Here is a 27,412-nt window from a genome sequence, read left to right as displayed (position 1 = left end):
CATCTACTCAGTCTATGCTGGGATGTCCAGGGTGGCCTTCTCCAAGGCTGTCAAGGGCCTGTGATCTTTGAGCCTTCCAGTTTGGGTCTTCTCTAATTATGCACAATCTTGTCATGGGAGGAGTAGCCTTGAGAAGTTGTAAGTTGAAGGTGCATATACGCAATGAGAGGAATGGGCCCAACCTGCTCCCCATCCTATGTGTCAATAAGTAACCATTTTGTGTTATAATGAACTTGGAAGATGTAAATGTGCCAAGGTTTTCAATTGTAAGTTGCATCTTGAACATGTGGCCTGCTGAAGTATGGGTATACAATGTGAGAGCTGGGAGGTTGTGTGAGGGCTTTGCATGTGTCAACAATACCTATGAAACACATTTACAAGCATTTGGCATGCAAATTTGTTATTGTTGGGTTGTCTTGCCTTGCCACATTCCTTAAAATATGCTGTTTTCTCCTGCTTCTGTTCTTGTCTCCCTCTGATAGTGTACATAGCATTGAGCCATCTCCTGCCATGGTGCACGGTCATTCTCTGTGGAAGATGCCCTGGAATGTCAAACGGGGCGACCCTCTTCGCATCTTCCTCATACGGCAGTACCAGCCATTAAACAGGTGCTGTGTTAATCTGTCACTTGCCCACAGACTCCGTTTTGCGCTTCCACACGATTTTATTACACATACCTCATACGCACATGTACCTTCCAGCAGGACTGACTGGATAGTGATCAGGAGTGGGATCCCTGGCTGAGTTTTCCCCTCCTTACTTCAAGGATTCTGAGACCAATTGTAGCGGCCTGCTGTCATTCCGGGTGAGATCAACTAAGCCAACACAAACCAGGGATCGAGATCAGGTAGTTACGATTAAAAAACAGACCTTCAAAATGCTGGAAATCTGAAATAAAAACTGAAAATACACTGCACATCGTACAGCATCTGAAAGGGGAAAAGATCATTTAATATTTTAGAGTTAGTGCCTTTGTCAGATCCTTGGCCTGTAAAGCTACAGTAACCCTGCAAAGCAATATCGTAGTATTTTGAATTAAAATGCTCCTGTAGATCCCACTGACCTCCTACATTGTTAGTTACTTACGAACTGAATATCCTTTACATTTCTCAGCGACCACTCAGAGCAAGAGATAAGTAGCTGGTGGGAAATGGTAACTAGTATAGTTTTTGACTGGGCTCGATGTGGTAGTTTGCAATCATACCCAGTCTTGTTTTAACGCTGATAATCTGGGTATAATGGAGCTACTGTGTACATGAATCTGTCCAGGATATCTTCATTGGTGAATTATCTTAATCATAACAAATCACACAACAACTGATGCCACCAAATTCATATCAATAATTATATTTATTTTACATCTGAAATTATTATTTGTTATAGTAAATGCTAGTCAGTTGTTCACATAACCTTGTAGGGCTATCAGACAAATGTTCCCTGGGACCTGATATTGGAGGAGCTCTACTTAAGTTTGTTATGAGGCAGGGAAAAAATGGATCTTGAAAGACAAGTTATAGGGGCTAAACCATTAGAACCATCAGAATTCAATGGTATGTGTGTAGAAGCAGTATGAGGTTTTATGCCCATTTTCATTGCAAAGTGCTAATAACTATTGTGTTGCAGGTGCCACATTGGCACCAACCCACCCCTCCCCATCTCCAATTTACTATGCCAGAGTTGAAGTGGGGTGAGAGCCAGGGCCCAGATGTATTATTGAAGCCTTCTGTCTGTGAACACTGCATTCAGAGTTGCCGATTGCTTGCGCTTGTCCTGAACGATCAGCTTTTCGGGTTTCCGTTACTTGCGCCATCCTCTTCCTGCGACACTAATTTCTCCAACCTACAATCTATAACATAAGGTTCAATCCCTTATGGTGCCACATGACACAAAGTTTTACGAATAGGATGGATCTTTTTTATAAGTTGACTTAATAATGTATTTTCTTTTTGCCAGGCTGCTAGTGGGAACTGTCATTTTATCCCCTATGTGACGACTACTAACGACGATTTCCTGTGCTGTGAGAATGATATTCAACGGAGAGCCTCTGAGTACTTACAACCGAACTGGGACAACTTACTGGGACCATTCTGCCAACCATTGGTGGAGAAATTAATCAGTCTCCTGAAAGATATTGATATTATCTCATGGTAATTACTTTCATGTCACGAGAGATATTTATCAGAGTCTCAGGTTTGATGTGGTAATTGAAAATATGGTGGGGGGGGGAGAATAGGGGAGCACAAACATTGAACCCCCCCAAAAAAAAATCAACACGGCCTAATCAAAAACAAGATTTACTTTTATAGCGTGTTTTATCAAGGCTGATTTTCCTGACCTTTGCCCCCAGGAAAGTGGCATTACCATCACTGTTGCACAGTCTGCATGTTGTACAATATGGCAAAAATTAGGAGGGAATATCAAAGCAAATTCCAAGATTGATTTGGAGAGGTTAAAAAGAAAACAGCGAATTGAAATCTGAGCTATGGACAGAACATGCAGATGAATTTCTGCGCTCATCATCGTGTGGGATGTCAATTCTGACCGGGTTTTTGGTCGGCAGTTTCTAATCATTTTTTTTCCATGGGTCAGTGCCAGCTGCTCTACCTTTTTCCTTTTGTGAAGTGCCTTGGGATGTTTTTTGTGTTAAAGATCCTATATAAATGCAAGTTGTTGTTTAACTGGCTGAAACCATGCAGCTTATCAGCACTGTTGAGCTTCCTGCTGCTTGTCCAGTTAAGACTACCCTACCCTACAGTGTATTGGCTAACAGAATATTCTGGAGTTGAGTTGGAGGAATTTCAGGTCCCATGGATGAACCAGGCTGGTTGATCAATGATCAATAGCACCATGGAGGACTGCAGATCTCCCTACCACAGGTATAAATGATGTCTGGCTCAGAGGACTGACTTGGTCTCAATCTCCCAACGCCAAATGTGTTATCCTACAACCAACACAACCCCAATGAGACCCCACTTACTTCCCTCTAGGAAAATTAGTCACTAGTTGATCGTTAATCAACCAAAAAGTACCTTCAACATATAGAACTAAAGCCCTTTCCTAAAAATCACAGTGATAATACCATCTCCTTTCAAATGGCTTTGATAGTTTATCACCCTGCAGTCCCTTTGTTGGCTTTCACTTCAGACATGGTGCTGAATGGATTATCTAATGACCCAGTTAGCAGGATGAAAATAGCACATAAACATTTGCTTTAGTTATTATGTAATACGCACAGCTTTCCAAACTCATTTTTATCTACTGATCGGACCAGAGCCCATCGCTTCTATTTCCCCTTTTCCCCCCTTTTTCTTCTTTTTTCTTTACCCCTCCAAGGCCCCTCTTTCCTGTCACCATGCCTCCTTTCATTTCTCCCCTCTCGGGTACTCTGCCCCCCAAAAATCCCTACCCCTGCCCTTCAGCATTCCTTGACCTTGCTGCTTGACTCCCTCTTAGACACAGCTTCCCTCTGTGCCCCCTTGGCATCCTCTGAAGGGCCCATCGAGGCTCTCATCGCTGCTTCCTTACAAGCAGCAACCCCAACTGCCCCATCCTACTCTCTCACCAACTTTCCCGCCCAGCATGCCCGCTGGGGGCTAATCTTGCCAATCTCCATCCCGTCCCACTCACCCCTCCCAGCATTGACCCTGTGGACTCTGCCAGCAGATCAGCTATCACCGCCTCTCTCCGCATCTCCCTCCAGAATGTCTATTCACTTGTGAACAAGGCCCTTGCCATCCATGAGATTATTGTGGATGATTGCATCGACATCATGGCCTTGATGGAAACCTGGCTGATGGGTGATGATACCTTCCCATTTAATGAAGCCTCCCCGCCTGGCTATATCTTCCACCACTTGCCCTGCCCAGATCACTGCGGTGGTGGTGTGGCCCTTATCACCAAATCACACCCTGGTCTGTCCCTCTATTCCTCTGGCACCTTCTCCTCCTTTGAGCATCTCACTTTGTTCCACCCCTCTCACCTCTCCTTTAAAATCCTCATTCTCCACCACCCACCCAAATACCATGCCAAGTTTCTCACCGAGATATCTTCACTGCTTTCTTCCCTCAGCCTCTGCACCGAGTGACTTCTCATCCTCCGTGATTTCAACCTCCATCTCAACTCATCATCCTCTCTCTCCTCTGAGTTCACTGCCCTCCTATCCTCCCTTAATCTCTCCCTCCATATAAACTCCCCTAACCATATTCATGGCCACCCTCGACCTTGCCATCTCACAAGGCCTCTCTATTCCCATCATGTCAATCACGGATACGGCCATCTCTGATCACTCCCTTGTATCCCTCTCCACCCACATCCCCTTCCTCCTCCCAATCCCACTTCTTTCTGAGTCCGCCCTTGGAAAAAACTCTCCCCCAAGTCACTTACAACTGCACTTTGAAATTCCTAACTGTCTAGCCTTTGGCCCTCCATTCACCATGACATTTCTGCAGCTACCAATCTGCTCAATCACACCCTCACCTCCACCTTTGATGCCTTTGTTCCCAATTAAAACCATTACTCTCTCTCACCCTGGTCATTCCTCCTGGCACGGCCCTCATCTCCGCTCCCTTAAGTCCAAGGGACGCAGACTTGAAAGTTTATGGCGGACAACTGGTTTAGCCATTCGTCACCAGATCTGGCTGGATCACATAAAGTACTATTGGGTCCTGCTTTCCTCTGCCAAAACTGCTCATTATTCCAGGATCATCCTGGAGTGCAAAGATAACCCCCGGCTTCTCTTCACTACAAACCGTCTTCTTAAACCCCTCTTCCCGCCTCCTCCACCCTCATCTCCAACAATAAGTGCGAGGAGCTCATAGACATCTTTGTCACTAAGATTGAGACCATCCGTTCAGCTGTCTCTGCTGCTCCCCTCCCTTCCCCTAGCCCACCAAGCCAAACTTCCTCTAGGGTTCCCCCCTGCCCTAGCCCTGAACTTGCATCTTTCTCTAATTTCTCTCCTATCTCCCCATTGCCCTCTCTGAGCTCATCTTGACCATGAGACCCACCTCCTGCTCCCTCGACTATATTCCAACCAAACTGCAGGCCACCCAACTTCCCTCCTGGCCCCCATGTTAGCTGATATTATCAATGGTTCCCTCTCCCCAGGTACTGTCCCCCTCCACTTCAAATGTGCCGTCATCACCCCCCTCCTCAAAAAACCCACCCTTGACTCCTCTGTCTTTGCAAACTACCGCCCCATCTCCAACCTCCCTTTCCTCTCCAAATTCCTTGAACGTATTGTCGCCTCCCAAATCCATGCTCATCTTTCCCGCAATTCCATGTTTGAATGCCTCCAATTAGGTTTCCGCCCCAGCCACAGTACTGAAACGTCCCTTATCAAAGTCACAAATGACATCCTATGTGACTGTGACGATAATAACCTATCCTTCCACATCCTTCTCGACCTGTCTGCAGTGGTTGACCAATGATTGACCACACCATCCACCTCCAAGGCCTCTCCTCTGTCGTCCAGCTGGGTGGGATTGCGCTCGCCTGGTTTCATTCTTATCTATCCAGATAATAGATAAGAGTAGCCAGAGAATCACCTGCAATGGCTTCTCTTCCCATTCCCACACTATTACCTCTGGAGTTCCCCAAGGATCTATCCTTGGCCCCCTCCTCTTTCTCATCTACATGATGCCCCTCGGTGACACCATCCGAAAACACGTCAGAGTGCACATGTACGTTGACGACATCCAGCTCTACCTCACCACCACCTCTCTCGACCCCTCCACTGTTTCTCATTTGTCACACTGCTTGTCCGACATCAAGGACTGGATGAACAAAATTTTCTCCAATTAAGTATTAGGAAGACCGAAGCCATTTTCTATGATCCCCGCTAGTCACCGACTCCATCCCTCTCCCTGGCCACTGTCTGAGGCCGAACTAGACTATTCACAACTTATTTGACTCTAAGATGAGCTTCCGACCACATATCCACTCCATCACCAAGACCGCCTACTGCCACCTCCGTAACATTGCCCGTCTCTACCTCTGCCTCAGCTCATCTGCTGCTGAAACCCTCATCCGTGCCTTTGCTACCTCTAGACTCGACTATTCCAATGCCCTCCTGGTCGGCCTCCCATCTTCCACCCTCCATAAAGTTGAGCTCATTCAAAACTCTGCTGCCCGTATCCTAACTTGAACCAAGTCACGTTCATCCATCACCTCTCTGTTCGCTGACCGACATTGGCTCCCGGTCAGGGAATGCCTCTATTTTAAAATTCTCATCTTTGTTTTCAAATCCCTCCATGTCCTCGCCCCTCCCTACCTCTGTAACCTCTTCCAGCCATACAATCCTCCGAGATCTCTGCACTCCTCCAATTCTGGCCTCTTGCACAGCCCTAATTTTAATTGCTCCACCATTGGCGGCCGTGCCTTCAGCTGCCTAGGTCCTAAGCCCTGGAATTCTCTCCCTAAACCTCTCCGCTTCTCTATCTCTCCTCCTTTAAGATGGTCCTTAAAACCTACCTCTTTGATCAAGCTTTTGGTCAACTTTCCTAATATCTCCTTATGTGACTTGGTCTCAAATTTTGGTTGACAACGCTCCTGTGAAGCACCTTGGGACATTTTACTACGTTAAAGTTGCTATATAAATGCAAGTTATTGTTGTTGTTGTTCCTTTTACATCCCTTAAATAGACATAGCAAATCAATCAATAACACTGACTGGCAGATATATAGATACTAGGAATGGCATATGGATCACAAACTGAAAAAAGATTATGGCCGTGAATGTCCTAGATTTCCGTTGAGCCATTGGTGTGCCAGTAAGTTATGCTGTTCAACAGCAGAGGGAGTTGTACGCTAGTTTCCTGCATAAGTTAATTTGCATATGAAGTGGGGTAAGTTGTGGAGTTTAGAAGAATGAGAGGTGATCTCATTGAAATGTATAAAATTCTTAGAGGGCTTGACAGGGTAGATGCTGAGAGACTGTTTCCCCTGGCAGGAGAGTCTAGAACTAGGGGTCATAGTCTCAAGATAAGGGGTCGGCCTTTAGGACCGAGATGAGGAGGAATATCTTCACTCAGAGTGTTGTGAATCTTTGGAATTCACCACCCAGAGGGCTGTGGATGCTCAGTCCTTGATTAATTTCAAGACTGAGATCGATGGATATTTGGACACTAAGAATCAAGGGATATGGGGATAGGGCGGGAAAGTGGAGTTGAGGTGGAAGATCAGCCATGATCTTATTGAATGGCAGAGCAGGCTCGAGGGGCCGCTTGGCCTACCCCTGCTCCTAGTTCTCATGTTCTTATGTACCTATGTAATTGCATTCTAAAAGCGCAGTGAGGAGCTTAGGCCCCAGGATGCTTCAGTGCAGAAGCGGTGCAGAGATTTTTTTCCTCGACCAGTTTGCTTTTTATCCATGCGGGCCATCTCCCTCCCTCATCTGAAGTGCCTCTTGCCAGAACCACGACCAGTCAGAGACCAGCTGTGCCCATGGGACACCATGACAGGGCAGCATCTCGCCAAAGGGCTGTGAATGTTTCAAGCCCATCTGAAAGAGGTGGAAGACAGGAGCGACTGATTCCTGGGTAATGTTGCACAGATCCACTGTGGCAGCTTGAGAAGATCCGATGCCAAAAAAAAAATCAGGACTATGGTCACTTTCATGGCGACGGGCAGAGCTGTTCTGGCGGTGGAGCGAGGTTGAAGATCTTTGTGAAGTAGATCACACCGATGTACAATTGCATCCTTCAAACATAGAGCTCCTTCAGGAGATCCTTGAAGGATCTATATTGCCTATAGATATGCTGTGGAGGGAAGTACCTGGTGGGCTGGTGTCCACTGCCATGCAGCCTTATTCTCCTCACCTCCATGTACTGCTGTATTTCTTCCTCTTCCATAAGGATGGCACAAAGAAGTATGCCCATGTGTAATGCTATACCTTCTCCAGTGTCATTCTGAGGGCTGGGAAGTGGGGTCAATAAATGTGGGAATGGGGTTAGACTGTAGCACTGTGGGGGAGGGGGGCAAGTGTAAGGCTCAGTGAGCAAAACATTACAACAGTGACTATGTTTCAAAAGTATTTCATTGGTTGTAAAGCGCTTTGGGATGTCCTGAGATTGTGAAAGACGCTATATAAATGCAAATTCATTCTTTCTTTCTTTCTTCTCTTGCTATTTTCATTCTCACTTACTTCTCCCATTTCTAATTCTTCTGTTTTACCTGTCCATGTTTCTATGATTTTCCCTCCTATGTTTGCACTGCTGCATGAGAGGGAGTGGGCCACTGAAGAAGACCATAGACCAGGAGTATGCAGGCCACTGAAAAGCGTTTTGAGAAGGGAAGGTGGGCCATGGAGAGAACAGTATGTCTTTGTAGCTGGCAGATTGTCAGCTACAAGGTGGCTTTTAGAAGTTGTAGTCTCGTTTGAGGATTCATATCGGAGAATGGTTTGGGGCTGGGAGGCCTGGGGAAGAAATTGTATCCGGAATTGAGGATGCTCAGAAGCCAGGTAGGGTGCGTTGTGTTGTTTATGAAAGAGGAAGGGGAGAGTTAATAAAGCCCCACAAACAGCAATCAGATGACTGATCAGCTAATTGGTGCTGTTGGCTGAGGGAAGAATATCAGTCACGCACCAGGAGAAATACTTTTAACTATGGGACTGCAAATTGGGCCTCAGTTTAATATCTCATCTGAGAAACGGTTCTTCTAACAGTGCAGCATTCCCTCAGTACTGCACTGAAGTGTCAGCCTAGATTATGTGCTAATGTCCTGGAGTGGGGCTTGAACCCATGACCTTATGACTCTGCAATGCAAGTGACACCAACTGAGCCAAGTTGAACCTGGCAAACTAAGTGTGTGGAATGTTCCCATTGCTGATGAGTAAAAATTCGAGTGAACCATTTTATTTCAGCTGAAGTGAATGTTTTGGCCCATGCTTAGAACTTACTTGGAAAGTACCTGAAAAAGTTAGAGGAGATGTCAAGAAAAACAAAACACAAACTCTGGTATCCGGTGTATAAAATAAAGTCAACCAGCATTTTAAATGTAAAAATTCATCTTGTCCGTTTCCACAAGCAACTCCGTGCTCCATTTTGTGAGAATTAGCTACGCTTTTAATAATTGTGACATTGTTGAGCTAAGCCAAATAAAAAATCTCTCTTACAGTCCCACTAGTGCAGCAGTTCGTACCAAGTCCAAAATTAGACAAGGCTAGACGTTCGCTTTGCTGAAAATGAATATTCATCTAAAGATTTCACGAGGCTCAGAAGTAGGTGGAAAAATGGACTTTTGTTTGAAATGACTTTGGTGTTGGTTTGCATTTTAGAAATTTCTCAAAAGTTTGCTCATAAACATGACTGCCCAACCCAAAACTCAACAGTAGTAATGCTACATTCCACATATAACGTGCTGCTTCACAATCTATTTTTTCTTTCTCCCCTCCCTCAACATTTAAATTAGTGTCCAGCTTGTCCATACTATCAATCTGCTAATCATAATGGGAACTTTTGCAATTGCCTGCAGTCATAGTTTTTTCTATTTTAGGAGCACTTTTATGGAAAATGTACCAAACAGATAGATTGATATTTACAGCTTCCACCTCATGTCAGACCTCCTGTTTTATCTGTAACATAATCTGAGAAGCCTGTCGAATTCTCATTTCTAACACATCTTCTTTAATACCTGTTGTGCAATCTCTTTGTTCTTGTGTTCACAGCACATATTTCAAGGATACTCTGCTGAGTGACATTAGACAAGCCAGGGAGAAGTACCAAGGGGAAGAGCTTGCCAAACAGCTCTCGGGCATTAAGCTGCGTATAGAAAGCACCGAGGTTGTCACGCCTGACATTATCACAAACCTGCTTTTCTCATACAGGGACATCCAGGTACAGTGAAAAGAAGTGGGTCTGAAGAGATGCTTGATGCAGGAAAAGCAAAGGAACATGCGTACAGAGACCGCAAAGGGCCAACAACAAATTGTATTTATTTAGGACCTTTATCTGCTGCTGAAAACCTCATCCATGCCGTTGTTACCTCTAGACTTGACTATTCCAATGCTCCCCGGCCAGCCTCCCATCTTCCACCCTCCATAAACTTGAGCTGATCCAAATCTCTGCTGCCTGTAATCTAACTCGCACCAAGTCCCGTTCATTCATCACCCCTGTGCTCGCTGACCTACATCGGCTCTCGGTTCTGCAACGTCTCGATTTTAAAATTCTCATTCTTGTTTTCAAATCCCTCCATGGTCTCACTCCTCCCTATCTCTGTAACCTCCTCCAGCCCTACAACCCTCCGAGATCTCTACGCTCCTCCAATCCTTGCCTCTTATGCATCCCCGACATTAATTATTCCACCATTGGCGGCCGTGCATCAGCTGTCTAGGCCCTAAGCTCTGGAATTCCCTCCCTAAACCTCTCTCCCTCTGTCTCCTTTAAGATATTCCTTGAAACCTTCCTTTTTGACCAAGCTTTTGGTCACCTGTCCTAATATCTCCTTATGTGGCTCGGTGTCAAATTTGTTTGATAATGCTCCTGTGAAGTGCCTTGGGACGTTTTACTATGTTAAAGATGCTATAACACAATATCGCAAGTTGTTGTTTATGTCAAAAAAACTTACCAAGCTGCTTCATAAATAGAGGTAATGAAAGCTAGTGCCGAGCCAGCAAGTAAGAGATTAGGAGGTTCGACTGAAAGTGAGGGCAACAAGATGGGTTTTTCAGAGGTTTTTAAAGATAAAAATGGATCTATAGAGCTAGGGAGATTCAGCAAGGAGTTTCAAAGAGCAGGACTGAGTCAGCTGAAGGCTTTGCCATCAATGGTGAGGTAAAAGGAATCGAGGAACGGAGTATTTGGGAGGGGATATAGAACTGGAGGAGATTGCAGAGGTAGGGTGGGGAAAAGGCAGTGGAAGGATTTTGAATCAAATGTTCACACCAATATCAGTATCAATATCATTAATAATTGATCCACTGTCTGTAAATGATGTCAGCTGTGGCTCAGTGGTAGCACTCCTGCCTCTGAGTCTGAAGGTTGTGGGTTCAAGCCCCACTCCTGAGACTTGAGCACAAAATCCAGGCTGACACTCCAGTGCAGTACTGAGGGAATGCTGCACTGTCAGAGGTGCCGTCTTTTGGATGAGACATTAACTGAGGCCCTTTCTGCCCTTTCAGGTAGACGTAAAAGAATCCATGGCACTATTTTGAAGAAGTGGAGAGGAGTTCTCCCAGTGTCCTGGTCAATATTTATCCATCAAACAACATCACATAGAAACATATTATCTGGTCATTATCACATTGCTGTTTGTGGGACCTTGCTGTGTGCAAATTGGCTGCCATGTTTCCTACATTACGACAGTGACTACACTTCAAAAAGTACTTGATTGGCTGTAAACCACTTTGGGACATCCTGAGGTCGTGAAAGGCACTATATAAATGCAAGTCTTTTAAAGGCCACCCAAAACTAGGCCCGGTCAGAGTTTGCCATTACCTGAGCAGCTAGTATCCAAACTCACAAAAATCTTCAAAGCTTCAACAAAAGCAGCTGTAAGTCCCTGGCTGTACAACTTCTTCCCTGAAAACCGGCACCATGATCTGCATGTTGATGAGGCCCTCTTGGATTAGGTCTTACTCAAGGACGCATGCTCTTTAGTTTCCTGCCTTTACCTCTTCTACTGAAGGTGCTGATTCATCCTAGAGCATAGTTCTGGGATCAGGCCAAAGTGATCACTCTTCACGTGTGAGGCAGTCAGGACAGTAAGTGTTAGCTGGTTATTTGATTGTGGACAAGCCTGAGTCTGTTCAACCGGAATCATTGGATTGCGATCAGGGGCGAGATCTCTATAATTTTTCTGAACCCAGATCCTGGTGGTCTGTATGACCATGAAATGTATTTTCCACTAAGCCATCAGGACACTGACTATTTTGTATGATTTTGAGTTAAATGCGTTGTTTTAAAATATCAGAAGTGGGCTTCTAGATTGTATTCATAAATCAAATGTCAAATATCTGGAAATTTCCTCTGCCTGTCCATTTTAGTTAAGCTACCCAGTCGTTTAAAAAGATATACCTCTGGAATTTTTCAGATCTTATTTTGGCCTTTGATGCTTTTTAATGAGTTCTTTTACTCTCCCTCTGATAGGATTATAATGGCATGGTGACGCTGGTGGAGACCCTAGAGATGCTGCCGACCTGTGACCTGGCTGATCAGTACAACATCAAGTTTCACTACGCATTTGCGCTGAACAGGTACGGTGACCGCTGTGAGGCAGCGGGGAGAACACGTCGACTCTTGTATTCTGGGGTGGCTTTCGCGGGATTGATTATATGAGTTTAACCTTTGTGACCTTCTAATTTCCTTCATTGTAAGACACTTCCGAAATTAATGCTGAATGGAGGTTGGCTGCCAATTCTGTTCGATTACTAAAATGCAGTAATGGGTAGTCACAAGAATGCTGTTTTTCTCGACCTGTGACAGAGACCGCGGTTAGACAGACCCACTGAAGCCTGTGATCCTCGTCACACCCACATGATTGACTAACAGTTTCAAAGGTATATAAATGGGAGCCTGTTCCGCCATTCAGTTAGATCATGCCTGATCTGTACCTCAACTCCAATTACCTGCCTTTGTTCCGTATCCCTTGATACCCTTAGCCAACAAAAATCTATCGATCTTAGTGTTGAAAGCTCCAATTGACTCAGCATCCACAGCGTTTTGGGGGAGAGAATTCCAGATTTCCACTACCCTTTGTGTGAAGAAATGCTTCCTGATTTCACTCCTAAACAGCCTAGCCCTAATTTCAAGATTATGCCCCCATATTCTGGCTTCCCACACCAGAGGAAAAATTATTTTTCTAACTATTAAATCCCATTATCATTTTAAACATCTCGATTTGACCACCCTTTAATCTTCTAAACTCAAGGGAATACAAGCTGTTTATGCAACCTGTCATTATAATTTAACCCTTTAAGCCCTGGTATTTTTCTGGTGAATCTGCGATGTACCTCCTCCAAGGCCAAGGATAACACACAGGTTAGAGTGTGTTATGAGGCAATAATAAGTACAGGCTGACTTTAAATCTGAGCCAGATTTTGGCAGGTGAGCAGCGGTGTGAGGTGGAAACTCACCCACTGCTCCAGTAATGAGCCTCGGGGTATTTTAACATCTGGGCCTCATTTAAATCCCGCCGGCTGACTTCCTGCTCGCTCTCGTTGGTGGGAAGTGGCGCAGAATCACACGGCTCGGAGGCTGCCCGCCAGTGGCAGGTAAGCAGCGGAATCAGATGCCGGGGCCGTCCCATGGGGGTCCCGTCATCGGGGCGGGTGGGGGGTTTTGTGAGGAAGCAGCAGGGGAGGCCTAAGCTTTTCTTGTGGGGGACCCGAGGACCACTCCTGCTCCTCCTGGTCCCACAAAGAAAGTAAAAAAAATTTTAAAAATTAACCTTTCTTGGGCATCTTCTGGCCCCATCCGCATCGTTGCTGGGTTGGTTTCATCTTAACGTGTTACACATTGACGACGGCTGCATCACATCTCAGACATTCTTACAGCTCTTTCAGTGGTTAACACGTGTACCCAGACCGCAGCAAGGCACATTTTTCACCTGTAAATGACAACTGGAAATGTTGTCACACTTACATCTTTAAGGAAAGCCGTGATAAAGTCCTGCCATCAAAAGCCAAAACATGCAATGCATGGTTGTTTACTCGCACGCGTGCTGAGACGCAAGATCGGCACTTGGGAGTCGCTCTTGAGAGTTCCACCATCTCCACACAACTGCACAACTTGCAGAACAAGTTGGCGTGTAACAGGAGGGAGCAGTATGTGAGGAAGACCCCTGAAATTGAAAGTCCTTGGATGGCTCTGAGGAGTCAGCTGTCAGAATTGTAGATGAGAGCTCAGGGGATGGTGGGGGGGGGCGGGAAGGGGTGAAGCTCGTGGGCTAATAACATCCCTATCCATCCCAAACTCACTGTCACCCAGGCGTATACTCAAGCACAACACCATGGCGCACAGTATATTGCCAGATAAGTAAAATTTGAACGGATCTCATTTAGCCAGAATTCTATCGTACATTTCTGTTCTGTTTCTATAAACGTCACCCAAGAATGAGCCACAATTCCCAGTGCCATGATACCTCGCGTCATTCACTCCACCCATTGCAAGCACCAGAAAGGGTATATCCACTTCAGAGGAATCTGCTATCATCTGGCCAATCCCAAAAACTATTACCGCCATTTCTTCAATTATCTATCCAATTTTCTCTTAAATTCTTTGGGTGCAGAATTTCTAGGGGCTTGCTCTGCTGGTGTAAGTGCAGTGGAGTGAAACCCTCTCCTGCCCTAGCCCCAGGTTGGAGATCTAGGGTTCGATATTGCCAGGGCTGCGCGTTCATGGCGGGGGGGCTATTGGGCGCGTGGGTAACCCGCCCGGCGAAATCAGTCTGCCCCGCGCGCGATCGCAGCCCAATTGAATCCACTTACCTGGTCTTCCAGGTTCCCCACTGCTGATCTGCACGTCGGGTGGGCTGCGCATGCGCAGTAAAATCTGTCAGCTGGAGGAGCTCTATTTAAAGGGGCAGTCCTCCACTGACAGATGCTGCAACAAATAGAAAAAATTACAGCATGGAGCAGCCCAGGGGGAAGGCTGCTCCCAGTTTAATGATGCCTCACTCCAGGTATCATTAGATGGGGTGAGGAGGAGGGGTAGGACAGAGATCTTCCCCCCGGCGGGCGGGAGGAAGCGGCCTGCCTCTGCCACCAGGAAGGCCTGGCTCGAGGCGGCAGAGGAGGTCACCTGCACCACCAACATATCACGCACCTGCATACAGTGCAGGAGGCGCTCCAATGACCTCAGTAGGTCAGCCAAAGTGAGTACACTTACTCATTCCCCTACACTCCATCTGCCACATCACCGCCCCCACCCCACATCTCCTTCTGCACTGCCAACACTACTCTGTCACATCACCCCTCATACCCACTCAAAGCTCATCCTCATCTTACCTGCACCTACTCACCTCGCCAGTACTCATCCCGCCACTACCATTCAACCCAATCCTCATACAATCTCATGGCTCTATCTCATACACACCCTCTCATGCATCTCTTTCACAGTCAGCCTCACTCAACCTGCCACTACCTGTGCTGCAGCCACAGGGCATGCATCACATATGTGCAGTAGGCAGCGTAAGGCAAACGTGCCGTGAGCATAAAGGGGATGCATAAGGGTGTTTGAGGGTTTGTCATGGTTTTTACTCATATTTAATTTCTGACCAACTCACATTACATATTATATTGGCACCACTACTGCCACATCTTTGCGAATCTTGTCTGGTTTGTGCAATAATGCCCTTTCCTGAGGATCACTATGAAGATCCACAACTGATGCCACCCATTGTGTCACTGCAGAGTGGGTGCAGGTGTATTTGCAGGGCTCTTTTGTGCAGACGACTGAGAGAAGTTGGCGATGTCCCCGGTGGCACCCTGGAAGGATGCGGAGGAGAATTGTTGAGGGTAGTGGTGACTTTGACAGCGACAGGTAAGAAGATGGTGCTCGGGCCAGCCGGGAGCAGCTCGGCATGAAGGAGGCTGCAGATGTCCACGACTACATGTTGAGTGACTCTGAGCCTCCGTGTGCACTGCTGCTCAGAGAGGTCCAGGAAGCTGAGCCTCGGTCTGTAGACCCTGTGGCGAGGGTAGTGCCCTCTGCGTTGCATCTCTCTCTGCGGTTGCCCTCCCTCCTGCTGTGCAGGTGGATGTGTCACAGCACTGTGTTGTGGAGCTCCACGTGTCAGAGGTGGACGGCGTGGACGGCGAGGCTGGTGATGCTGTTCGCCCTCCGAGGAGGTCATTACTGCAGCTACGGCGGCCCCCATCCGGAAGATGTACATCTGAGGGGGTCCGCAAGGTAGGTAAGTGTGTCCTCACACCGGGGTTGCGGGTCCAAGTCGGTGAATTTTCTTGTTAGGAGGAGGGTGGTGGAGGCTAACCTTTGTCCAATGTGACGGAGTGGCCACCTGCGATGGTGAAGGGTCTCCCCCCCACACCTGTCGAATGGACCTTTGCAGCTGCCACAGGCTGCTGGCTGCAACACCTCCGTTTGAACTAGGAGTGTTTCCCCCAGTATGGGAAACAGTCTCAGTTCAGTGTAAAATCCCACCCCTCCTAATAAAACAGCTCAATCAGGTCTGTAAATGACTTGAACAAGCAACATCAATACTTTCAAGTGGCATCCCGCTGGCTTTAATTGCCTGCGGGATTCCCACCTGCGGGGGCTGCGCGCGCATGCCGGCGTGTCAGTGGGGAACCCGGAAGTGGGCGGGTTGGAGCCGGGCTGCGAACCTGCTCCGGGATTCCCCGATTTTCGGAGCCCCCCCGCCAGGAACGCACCCGATAGCGGGTGCTAAAATGATGCCCCTTGTCTCAAATGCCCTCTTCAGGGCAAACCACTGCACCTGTAAGGGCACATCAGTGGCACCCGCCTAGCCTTGCCTCTCCACTATAGGACCCCTTAAAGCCTAAATGGACTGAGAAAAAATAAATCAATCTTTAGACCCCACTGGAGCTGGTCTGATGCTCGAGAAGGTCATCGGTTTCCTCCAGAATCGATTACTTTATTCTAATAAAGGTTTGGGGCCTTCAGTAAGCCTCAAAGGGACACACACCAGGTGGGACCTGATGTGAGATATTGGGTTATGTTTCAAAGGCGTAAAGCTGGGAAATCGCCAATGAAGCCCAGGAACTCCCCATACACATCCCGTTGATGCGGGGGAGCAGATGGAAGATCTACCCCAAGCCCCCATCCCCTTCCCCCTGACTGGAATTTAAAGGTCCGGGTTTAATGGGGCAAAATCCTGAAGAAGTTGGGTTGCGGCCCATATTCTGGTAGTCCCGCAGATGGTAATGGTACTTATGGGTCCTTCCACTATTTACCTTCCTGGGGAGTCCATTCTACATGCCCTCTGTGTAAAGTCATTAAATCTAGTTAAATCTAAAACATGTGTGCACCTTCTGTTTCCTAACCCAGAACCCATGTCCTCTGGTTCTGGAGTTTGTGGCAATCTCAGACATATTGGGGTTTAATTTATCTATTCTTTTGTGAATTTTGGATACTTGAATAATATCTCTCCCGAATCTTTTCTTCTCCTGAGTAAACAATCCCTGGATCTTTAACACCTCCATAATGGCTCCGAAGCCTTAAGCTAGACATCAGTTTAGTTGTTCTTTTCTGCACCGTATATTTATGATGTAGTGTGGTGATGAGGCTGTACAGACTTATTATCACCTCCTGAGATTTGTGTTTCATCCCATTAGTTATACATCCCAAGGTCTAGTTAGCACACTGCACAATTCATCATTACTCCCAAATCCCTCTGCTGGGTTGTGTCCTGTAGCCTAAAACTATTTTGTTTATATTCCTACTGTTTATTCCCCTTCCCCTAGTCTCATTACCTTGCATTTGCCCATATTAAATACCATTTAGCACATATTAACCCACCTTCCCAATTTATCCAGATCCCTTTGTATTTGGTTTGCTTCTCCCCTAATGTTTGAACAGCCTCCTCCTATCCAATTTGGTGTAACCTGCTCCAAGTCATTTATATACATTGTGAACAGTAATAGTCTGATCATTCATCCCAGTGGCACCCTGCTAGTGACCCCTTGCCTTGTTGACACACCAACGTTCATAACCACCCTTTGCTTTTTCTGGTTTAGCTGCTTCTTAGCCCATGTCAGGAGCTGGCCTTCTTTCCATGCCTTGAGTCAGAAGGCTATGGGTTCAAGTCCCACTCCAGAGACTTGAGCACTCAATCTAGGCTGATACTTCAGTGCAGTTCTGAGGGCACGCTACACTGTTGGAGGTGACAACTTTCAGTCCCACAGCACTATTTTGAAGAAGAGCAGGGGGGTTCTCTCAGTGTCCTGGCCAACATTTATCCCTCAACCAACACCTAAAACAGATGATCATTATCACATTGCAGTTTGTGGGAGCTTGCTGTGTGGAAATTGGCTGCTGCATTTCCTATATTACAACAGTGACAACACTTCAAAAGTACTTCATTAGCTGTAAAGCGCTTTGGGACATCCTGAGGTCGTGACGGGCACTACATAAATGCAAGTCTTTCTTTCTTTGTGGACTAATCACTTATGTGGTATGGTATCAAAGAATTTTAGTTGTCATCAGTGTTTTGTTAAAGAACTCCAGTAAATTTGTTTGGCAAGATCTCCCTCCCATAAATCCACGCTGACTCCCTCTTGCTATCCAATATCTATCTAGGAGTAGCACCAGAGTATAAAGAATACTTTGAGATTTTCTGTTTGAATGGCACAGTTGTCACCTGAAGCTGGTAACAGTAGAGTGGTTGCTGAGGTTGTCCTCTGTCAGCTACAGTTATCCTCAATTGTGTTGAATTGGATGGATACACACCAGTCAAATCATAAAATTGACTATGGGATATGAAATATTCCACAACGTGAATGTAATGTCTAAAGCTCATTCAATGATACACTGAGCTTTTCTAAAAGCATTCAGATGCTTCAGGAATGTAGAGTTTATGCAGCTACTGTACACTTATCACTGTTATAAATTTGTAAAAACACCAGCTTCAAATAGAACAGCAAATGGAATTGATATCAATCTGTTGTTGATAGCAGTGGGTGAGTTTTAAAATCATCTTTTGAAATACTTTGCTTGTTATGCTTCATCGTATGAAAGGAATTTTAAGAATGAAGAACCCACAGCTTTTGTTTAAATATCTGAATTCAGTGGGAGGAATTCCAAACATTCACAAGAGCAGAATCAGTACAACTGTGATAGTGAGTAAACAAAATAAGCAAGTGAGCTATCGTTAACCCTTTAAGGTCAGCAGTGGCTACTCTGCATTATAAATTGAAGCGGACGTAGTGTGTATGTGCACCATGTATGGTGCTGAGATATTAAGCTCAGGGAGGCCACAGCTTCAATCTCTGGGCCTGTGCTCAGTTAGTTGATCTCAGTTGTGCCATTGGTGGGGATGTTACTTCAGTTTTCAGTATTAACTTAGACAAATCTGACACTTCTTTTGTAATGTGGCTGTAGTGTCCACAGTCCAGAGAGGAAAGAATCGACCAAGATTTCTGCTCTTGATTTCTGTTGACTGTACAGGGTTGTTTTAACTCCCTGACAGAGGCCAGGTGAGGGGCAGTTAAAATGGAGGGGGGGGACTTACCCACTCCTTTCCCACCCTAATTTCATCGACTGTAATTTTAAATTGCAGTCAGCAAGGACACCCTCCGCAAGCCGACGGAGTCCCCTTTAAATATGCAGATCAGGCTCTGACGACGTGATCAGGGCCCGCTCTGCTATTTTAACCTAAGGCCTAAGCGGGGGAGCAGTCGTTGCTACCTGACCAGATCAAAACTGCCAGAAACAACATCCAGGGCCAGAGGAGGCCCAGTAAGATGAATTTTAAAACAAAATCCCATTTCCTTGTGGGCCAGGAGGAGCAAGTGCTCCTCCAAGCCCCACAAGGAAACCTTCAGCTTCCCCTACCCCAGGCTTCTCCCTCCCCCGACTAGGTTTCCCTTCCTGGAGCACATCTTGTGCTGGGGACTGATCCCCTGGCTTCCCAGCGGTGACCTTCTGCCACTCTGGTTTAATGGCCGACAGCTGATTCCCACCAACTTCCCGGCCGTTTTGTTTACATAAGAACATAAGAAATAGGAGCAGGAAGAGGCCATACGGCCCCTCAAGCCTACTCCGCCATTCAATAAGATCATGGCTCATCTTCGACCTCAACTCCACTTTCCTGCCCTATACCCATATCCCTTGATTCCCTTAGAGTCCATAAATCTGTCGCTTTCAGCCTTGAATACACTCAACGACTGAACATCCACAGCCCTCTACGGTAGAGAAGTCCAAAGATTCACAACCTTCTGAGTGAAGAAATTCCTCCTCATCTCGGTCCTAAATGGCCGACCCTTTATCTTGAGACTATGCACCCTAGTTCTAGACTCTCCTGCCAGAGGAAACAGCCTCTCCACATCTACCCTGTCAAGCCCTCTCAGAATCTTATATGATGACATCATCTCTCATTCTTCTAAACTCCAGAGAATATAGGCCCATTCTATTCAATCTCTCCTCACAGGACAACCCTCTCATCCCAAGAATCAATCTAGTGAACCTTCATTGCATCGCCTCTAAGACAAGTATATCCTTTCTTAGGTAAGGAGACCAAAACTGTATACACTTAACTGAGCTTGGCTTAGTGGTAGCACTGTTTTCTCTGAGCTAGAAAGTTATGGGTTCAAGCCCCATTCCAGGGCTTGAATATGTAATCTAGGCTGATGCTTTAGTGCAGTACATGAGGGAGTACTGCACTGTCAGACATGTCATCTTTTAAACGTTAAACCGAGGCCCTGTCAGTTGGTTCAGGCTGCAAAAGATCCCATGACACTATTTGAAGGAGAGCAGGGAGTTCTCTTGGTGTCCTGGCCATCACTTACCCCTCAACCAACACCAGAAAAACAATTTAGCTAGTCATTTATCTCATTGCTGTTTGTGGGACTTTGATTTGCACAAATTAGCTAATGTGTTTGTCTACAAAAAAAACAATGACTACATTTCAAAAAAAAATTCATTGAAGCATTTTGGGACATCCTGAGGATGTGTGAAAGGCTTTACAAAAATGCACATTCTTTCTTCAATTCTTTGGCCCACTCTACTGAAGCACTACAGCGACTGTGTGGTGTCAGCAAATCTTCCTCCAAGTTTCTAAAGAACAAAATTTTAAAGTATAATTTTGTTCATTTTCATACCAATGCACTGTTGTATATGATATCACCCTAAAGTTGCTGAGTCTCCTTCAGTATGGTCTCTGGTTAGTGCCCTGAGGTGGGTAGAGATTAGTTCAGTGGGAAGTCTGGATGTCACAGTACACTGGCTCGGCTCGGCTCGGCTCTATTTTGCCATGTTTCTCTAATGGTCTCCGGGCTATGGTAAACTTTTTATCGGCACTGTTCTTAAAGTCACTTTTACGAGAAAGTTAAATGTAATTTTTTCTTTCATCAATGTCAGGTCACCAAATCTAGTGTAAGTGGGTGAGATATTTCAGCTGTCACCTTGTGCATTCTACAGAAGGACAGTTTCCATTTTAGTACCAAGTCTGCTGTAAGAACCTTAAGTTCTGCAATTAAATCCGAGATACGTTATTTTCACTGGAAAGGCTAAAGATAAATGTAGTCTTATTGGAGCAATGGTTTACAGTAAGTTATACCACATGACATGACATTTTGTTTAATAAAAATTTCTTCCGATTATCTGCCTTTTTTTCCTCCTTCCTCTCCTCATTGCTGGGATGGGAACACAGCCCCTCAAGCCTGCTCCGCCATTCAGTTAGATCATGGCTGAGATCAATTCCATTTACCTGCCTTTGCTCCATGTCCCTTGACATCCTTACCTAACAAAAATCTATCTGTCTCAGTCTTGAAAGCTCCAATTGTCCTAAATCAAGTTCCATGGCAACTGGTAGCTATTTTAGCAGAGGTGTTAACCTTGACCAACTGGTCATCTTCATATGTGAGCCCAGACTGTGAGTATCAGCAAGTTATCTGACAGTGATGGGGCTCATGGCCAAGTCCAGTTCTGTCCACAGATGTGCACTTTCTGGTAGCAATCTCTGGATAGTAATCAGGATGGATTTTTCCACTTCCTAACTCAGGGACACTAGCCTGGAAATGGCTGTTAGTGACATTAGTTGATGGAGTTTGTCCCATTTGTATGGCATTCCTTTGTGAGCCATTATGGCGTAGCTGTTAACTTGTTTATTTTAACAGGGTTAACGCCTCTGCTAAACAGAGACATGTCATGCAAATACTTTCATCATCCATCCAGTAATATCGGCAACAGTAATTTCTGGGTTACTGAAATCAACTGTAGCTTCTCAACTCCTGTGTGACTGAGATCGACTGACTCAGCTCAGACCACAGAGTGAACCTGAAACCTTCCTTGTCTGTATGGTTCACGCCCACTAAACTATCGGGGAGCTGATAACTATGAGAGGTGGTTAAATTGTTAAAAAGATTCGATAGGAGAAATTAGTTCCTCTGGTGGTTAAATCAAGTACAACAACAACAACTTGCTTTTATATAGCACCGTTAAGGTAGTAAAACGTCCCAAGGCACTTCACAGGACCAGTTATCAAACAAAATGTGACACTGAGCTCCATAAGGAGATATTAGGACAGGTGACCAAAAGCCTGGTCAAAGACATAGGTTTTAAGGAGCGGCTTAAAGGAGGAGAGAGAGGTCGAGAGGCGGAGCGGTTTAGGGAGGGAATTCCAGAGCTTAAAGCCTAAGCAGCTGAAGGCACGGCTACCAATGGTGGAGTGATTAAAATCAGGGATACGCAAGAGGCAGGAATTGGAGGAGCGCAGAGATCTCGGAGGGTTGTAGAGCTGGAGGAGGTTACAGAGACAGGGAGGGACAAGACCATGGAGGCATTTGAACACAAGGATGAGAATTTTAAAATCGATGGGACATAATCTTAAAATTAGAGCTGGGTCATTTCTGGAGCAAAATCAGGAAGCACTTTATCACACAAGGGGTAGTGGAAATCTAGAATTCTTTCTGCTAAAGGCTGTGGATGCTGGGACAATTGGAGCTTTCAACACTGAGATAGATAGGATTTTTGTTAGGTAAGAGTTCTAAGGGATATGGAGCAAAGGCGGGAAAATGGAGTTGAGGTACAGATCAGCCATATAATCTAATCGAATGGCAGAGCAGGCTCGAGGGACTGAATGGCCTACTCCTGCTGCTAATGCTTCTATTATTTTTTTCACATGCCACATTTCTGGCATCATCATGTTGTTTTGGCCAGTTGCATTTTACTTCAGTTTGGTAAGGGAGGGCTGGCATGTGGAATGATAGGGGCACTATGGCTTTCTTTAACCACCAGACTGGAGCAAGGAGCAATACTCACTGTTAAGGCCAGCATTAACTTCTGTTGATCAATAACAGATAAATAATACCTTGTCACGGCTTTTGCTGGAAGGAAGTTTCACAGTTTGGTCAATTAAACTCTCCCGCTTCCTCATCAGTATATTGTTATTTGGAATCAAGATAAAATGATCATCAGAGCTAAAAAACAACTGGTTCACTACTGTTCTTCAGGAAAGGGCACCTTCCTCCCCTCACCAGTCTGGACTACAGGAGATCCCAGTCCTACAATATGTGATTGAATCTTAGGAGGGGAAAATTTGACTTGCGCCCAAATTGAGCAACAAGCCGGTGGAGCGATTGTTCCTCATGCCGGTCCGTACCAGCACAAGGCTCAACCAAATTCAGCATCAGGCCTTATTTGAATGGAAATTAAAACCTATCAGATTCTGAGAGGTCTTGACAGGGTAGATGCTGAGAGGATGCTTCCCCTTGCTGAAGAGTCTAGAACTAGGGGGCAGAGTCTCAGGATAAGGGGTCAGCCATTTAAGACTGAGATGAGGAGGAATTTCTTCACTCAGAAGGTTGTGAATCTTTGGAATTCTCTACCCCAGAGGGCTGTGGATACTCAGTCGTTGAGTATATTCAAGGTTGAGATCGATAGATTTTTGGACACTAAGGGAATCAAGGGATTTGGGGATCGGGCGGGAGAGCAGAGTTGAGGTTGAAGATCAGCCATGAACTTATTGAATGGCGGGGCAGGCTCGAGGGGCCGTATGGCCTACTCCTGCTCCTATTTCTTATGTTCTTATGAAGCGGCAAGCCCAGGCATCTAGCGGACGTCCCTTTGCAGCCCCCGGTCAGGGCCTGACGAATCCCGGCCAGCTTTGACGCTGAGCCGGCCCACAGGTAGGTTCTGGGGCGGGGGGGGAGGTGAAACTGAGGCAGGGGTTGGGGGGGAGGCGTGCATAAGCCGGCTTCAGCCCGCAGTAGTTTTGTGGTGCCAGGAGGTCCACTCCTGCTTCTTCTGGCTCCACAAAAATATAACTTTGAGAAAGTTTTGAGGCCATTTTTTAAGCGGCCACCCGTGGTTCCTTTAAGGATCACTGGTTACACTGCTCAACATCTGGTACAGCTAGGCGGAGCTTGTGCGGCGCAAACTCCGCCTATTTTTACCTGAACTTTGCATCAGGGCCTACAACCGACGTGAGACCCTGGTTTGCGTAGAAAAAGAGCCTTCCTGCTTTAGGTGGAGAGGCTGCTCATGCATTCACAGGCCCGACTGAAACAGTTTACAAAAACAAGGCATTGGATTAGTTGGAAATTAATTTAAGAATGTTATGTGGAGATTCTTATCATTCAAAACGAGTTGGACCTCTGATCTGTTACAGTGTCTGTAAATATTTTCAGGGACTTCTCTGGGAAGGGGCATATGCGATCCAGTTTAAATTTTGACTCAACCTTTCTGCCAATGTGCCAATCATATAGATTCCGGTTACAATACCTATTTATGTAATAGATAAGTGCATTTATTCCACTAATGATCTTGTCAGCATCAATTCAGGTACTTATGATGATTAATGTATTTCTTTAATGAACTTGCTGATTTCTGGAAAGAGCACTTCTGTTGTTGGACACGACTTCACGCTCGCAGTGCATGACAGTTTGAGTATTTACTTTCCGTTCATTTTGGTTTCGGTTTATAGCACCCCTTGCAGTTTAAGAGTTGTTGACTGATGCAGTTGTGAGAGTCACACAACATCTACACCATGCGAGGGAGGCTGCATTAAAACAGCACTGCTTGCCTCGTGTCACACTTTACCCAATTTGAGTTGGGCCTGTGCACATGCTCAGCCTGCCCCTGAGTTTCAGATGAAACTATATCTTTCAGCGTGTGTGACCTGCTTCCCTAGGCCTATACACACATCAGCCATGTTGCCATGGAAACCTACTGGCCGCAGGTGTTAAGTTGGAGCTGAATGCACATGACCGTGCACTTTGACCCTCATCTTTGGAGCGTGTGACAGGAAGCGATCCCTTTTATTGATTCCAGAGGAATTTATATAATTCATTACAGAACCCCGGCTTACAATAACAATAGCAATTTGCCTTTATGTAGTACCATTAATGTAGAAGACATCCCAAGACACTTCACAGAGGGGAAAAGAATAAATAGATAAAGGGACTTGATGCTGAGCCATGGTGAGAGAGTTAGGAGAAGTGACTGAAACATCAGAATCAAAGTGAATTGGAGCCCTTCATATGGCAAAGTAGCTTCTGCAGGAAAAATGGGCCTCTTACCACAGGGTTATTGTGGGCACAGACTTGCATCATAGAACAACCAGTGCTGCCTTCTAAACTCAGTTTTCTTATGCTATGAAGCAGGATCTGAGGAACACAGGTGTTTGAAGTGACTTAGCATTTGAAAGGTACTATCACTTTCTAGTTTGATGATAGCTGTTGTGGTCTTGTTATTTTTTATCTGCAGGAGGAATCACCAGGGTGACAGAGAAAAAGCCTTAAATATAATGCTTGAGGTCCTGGAGTCAAGTGATCAGCCTGCCCCTGACATGTACTGCTTGTGTGGAAGAATATACAAAGATCTCTTTCTCGATTCGTACTACAAGGATACAGTCAACCGGGACAATTCTATAGAATGGTAAAAAGATTGAAGTTGTTAGAAATGCAGGAGAAAAGCAATGACGATCTTCTCAGTAGGAAATTCTCTTTATTCATACTTCTTAGTCGAGCTGTTTTCTGACCTGAAGCACATACATAAGGCAGGAAGATCAGAATATAACGAAGGGAGGAAGAGATTTTCTGTAATATTCTTACTGTAAAAGATGTCCGTTTACATTGAAAGAAAAATCTCCTCGGTGGTTATTAGGTCTTACTACGTTCTATCAAGAAATAGTATTCTACAGACACATAAATAACAAAAGAAAAATCAGGATCGGGATAGGGCCACTAAGAGGATACACACGATAAACTCACAGGTAATGACAGCGAAATGGAAGAAATACTAAATAATTACTTTGCCTCAGTATTTACCAGGGAGACTATCATGATGGGCATGACATTGGAAGAAGAGATCAAAATGATATAATGTCATTTAAGATAGAAAGGGGAGAGCTAATTGATAAACTAATCAAACTTAGAGAAGGTAAATCCCTCTAAAGAAGTTAGGGAAGAGATAGCAGAGGCACTATTACACATATATAAAAATTCATTAGACAAGGGAATAGTCCCAGAGGACTGGATGGACAGCTAATGTGATTCCTGTATTTAAAAAGGGAGATAGAACAAGTCCAGGGAACTATAGACCAATTAGCTTAACGTCGGTAGTAGGAAAGATAATTGAATCTTTACTCAAAGATGTAATAGAAAAACACCTAGAAACCGAAAATATAATAAGGAATAGTCAGCACGGATTTCAAAAGGGAAAGTCAAGCTTGATTAACCTTATTGAATTCTTTGAAGAAGTAACAGAAAGTGTAGACAAGGGTAATGCAGTAGAGGATAAGGAGTAGTGGAGGCGACTAGCATAGATGCATTTAAGGGGAAGATAGATAAACACATGAGGGAGAAAGGAATAGAAGGATCTGCTGATAGGGTTAGATAAGTTTAGAAGAATGAGAGGTGATCTCATTGAAATGTATAAAATTCTTAGCGGGCTTGACAGGGCAGATGCTGAGAGGCTGTTTCCCCTGGCTGGAGAGTCTAAGCTAGGGGGTATAGTCTCAAGATAATAGGTCAGCCATTTAGGACCGAAATGAGGAAAAATTTCTTAACTCAGAGGGTTGTGAATCTTTGGAATTCTCTACCCCAGAGGGCTGTGGATGCTCAGTCATTGAGTATATTTAAGTTTGAGATCAATAGATTTTTGGACTCTAAGGGAATCAAGGGATATGGGGATCAGGCGGGAAAGTGGAGTTGAGGTAGAAGATCAGCCATGATCTTATTGAATGGCGGAACAGGCTCGAGGGGGCGTGTGGCCTACTCCTGCTCCTATTTCTTATGTTCTTATGAAATAGGGAGGGAGGAGGCTCATGTGGAGCATAAACAGGCATGGGCCTGTTGGGCCGAATGGCCTGTTTCTGTGCTGTACATTCGATGTAATTAAATTGCTGATAATTTTATAGATTTTGAATGAAAACTCTCTTTTTACTGTATCCCTGCTGAGTGCTAACTATCCACGAGCATACTGCAGGTTCTATCCTCCACACCACTTGACTACTGATCTTAGCTATGCTGCTGTAAGTTAGGACTGAGCTGAAGCTAAGAGCTGATTTTGTGAGTACTTGCTGCCCAATGGAAAGCCCTGCTCACTGGCCACATCAGGAAATCACTGGCAGGCTGCCCATGATTTTCTGTCCATTAATTTCAATAGACAAAACAAATTATTGGCAGCGGCTCATGATTTTACGATATGCGTGCCTGCAATTCCCTGCTATCCATGCTCGGAAAATCGGGCCTCAGTGTCTCCGCTGAGAGGTAAGTAAAATCACAGGGAGTGCTGTCATTAGATTGCTGTCGTTTTCTTCTGTGGTACCCAGCC

General features: G+C 45.4%; 1 protein-coding gene across 1 annotated transcript in view; it reads left to right on the top strand.

Annotated features, from left to right (window-relative positions):
* The window catches only part of map3k15 (mitogen-activated protein kinase kinase kinase 15), a 160,093-nt gene that overhangs the window by 35,669 nt on the left and 97,012 nt on the right, over nucleotides 1–27,412 (top strand). The window contains exons 3-6 of the mRNA XM_067992682.1: nucleotides 1,954–2,147; nucleotides 9,667–9,835; nucleotides 12,086–12,192; nucleotides 25,343–25,513. Of these exons, the coding sequence (XP_067848783.1) occupies nucleotides 1,954–2,147; nucleotides 9,667–9,835; nucleotides 12,086–12,192; nucleotides 25,343–25,513 (641 nt within the window). The remainder of the gene's footprint in view (nucleotides 1–1,953; nucleotides 2,148–9,666; nucleotides 9,836–12,085; nucleotides 12,193–25,342; nucleotides 25,514–27,412) is intronic.

The sequence above is a fragment of the Heptranchias perlo genome, chromosome 11 (assembly GCF_035084215.1).
Source record: "Heptranchias perlo isolate sHepPer1 chromosome 11, sHepPer1.hap1, whole genome shotgun sequence".
NCBI classification, from domain to species: domain Eukaryota; kingdom Metazoa; phylum Chordata; class Chondrichthyes; order Hexanchiformes; family Hexanchidae; genus Heptranchias; species Heptranchias perlo.
This window is presented reverse-complemented; position numbering and strand designations above follow the sequence as displayed.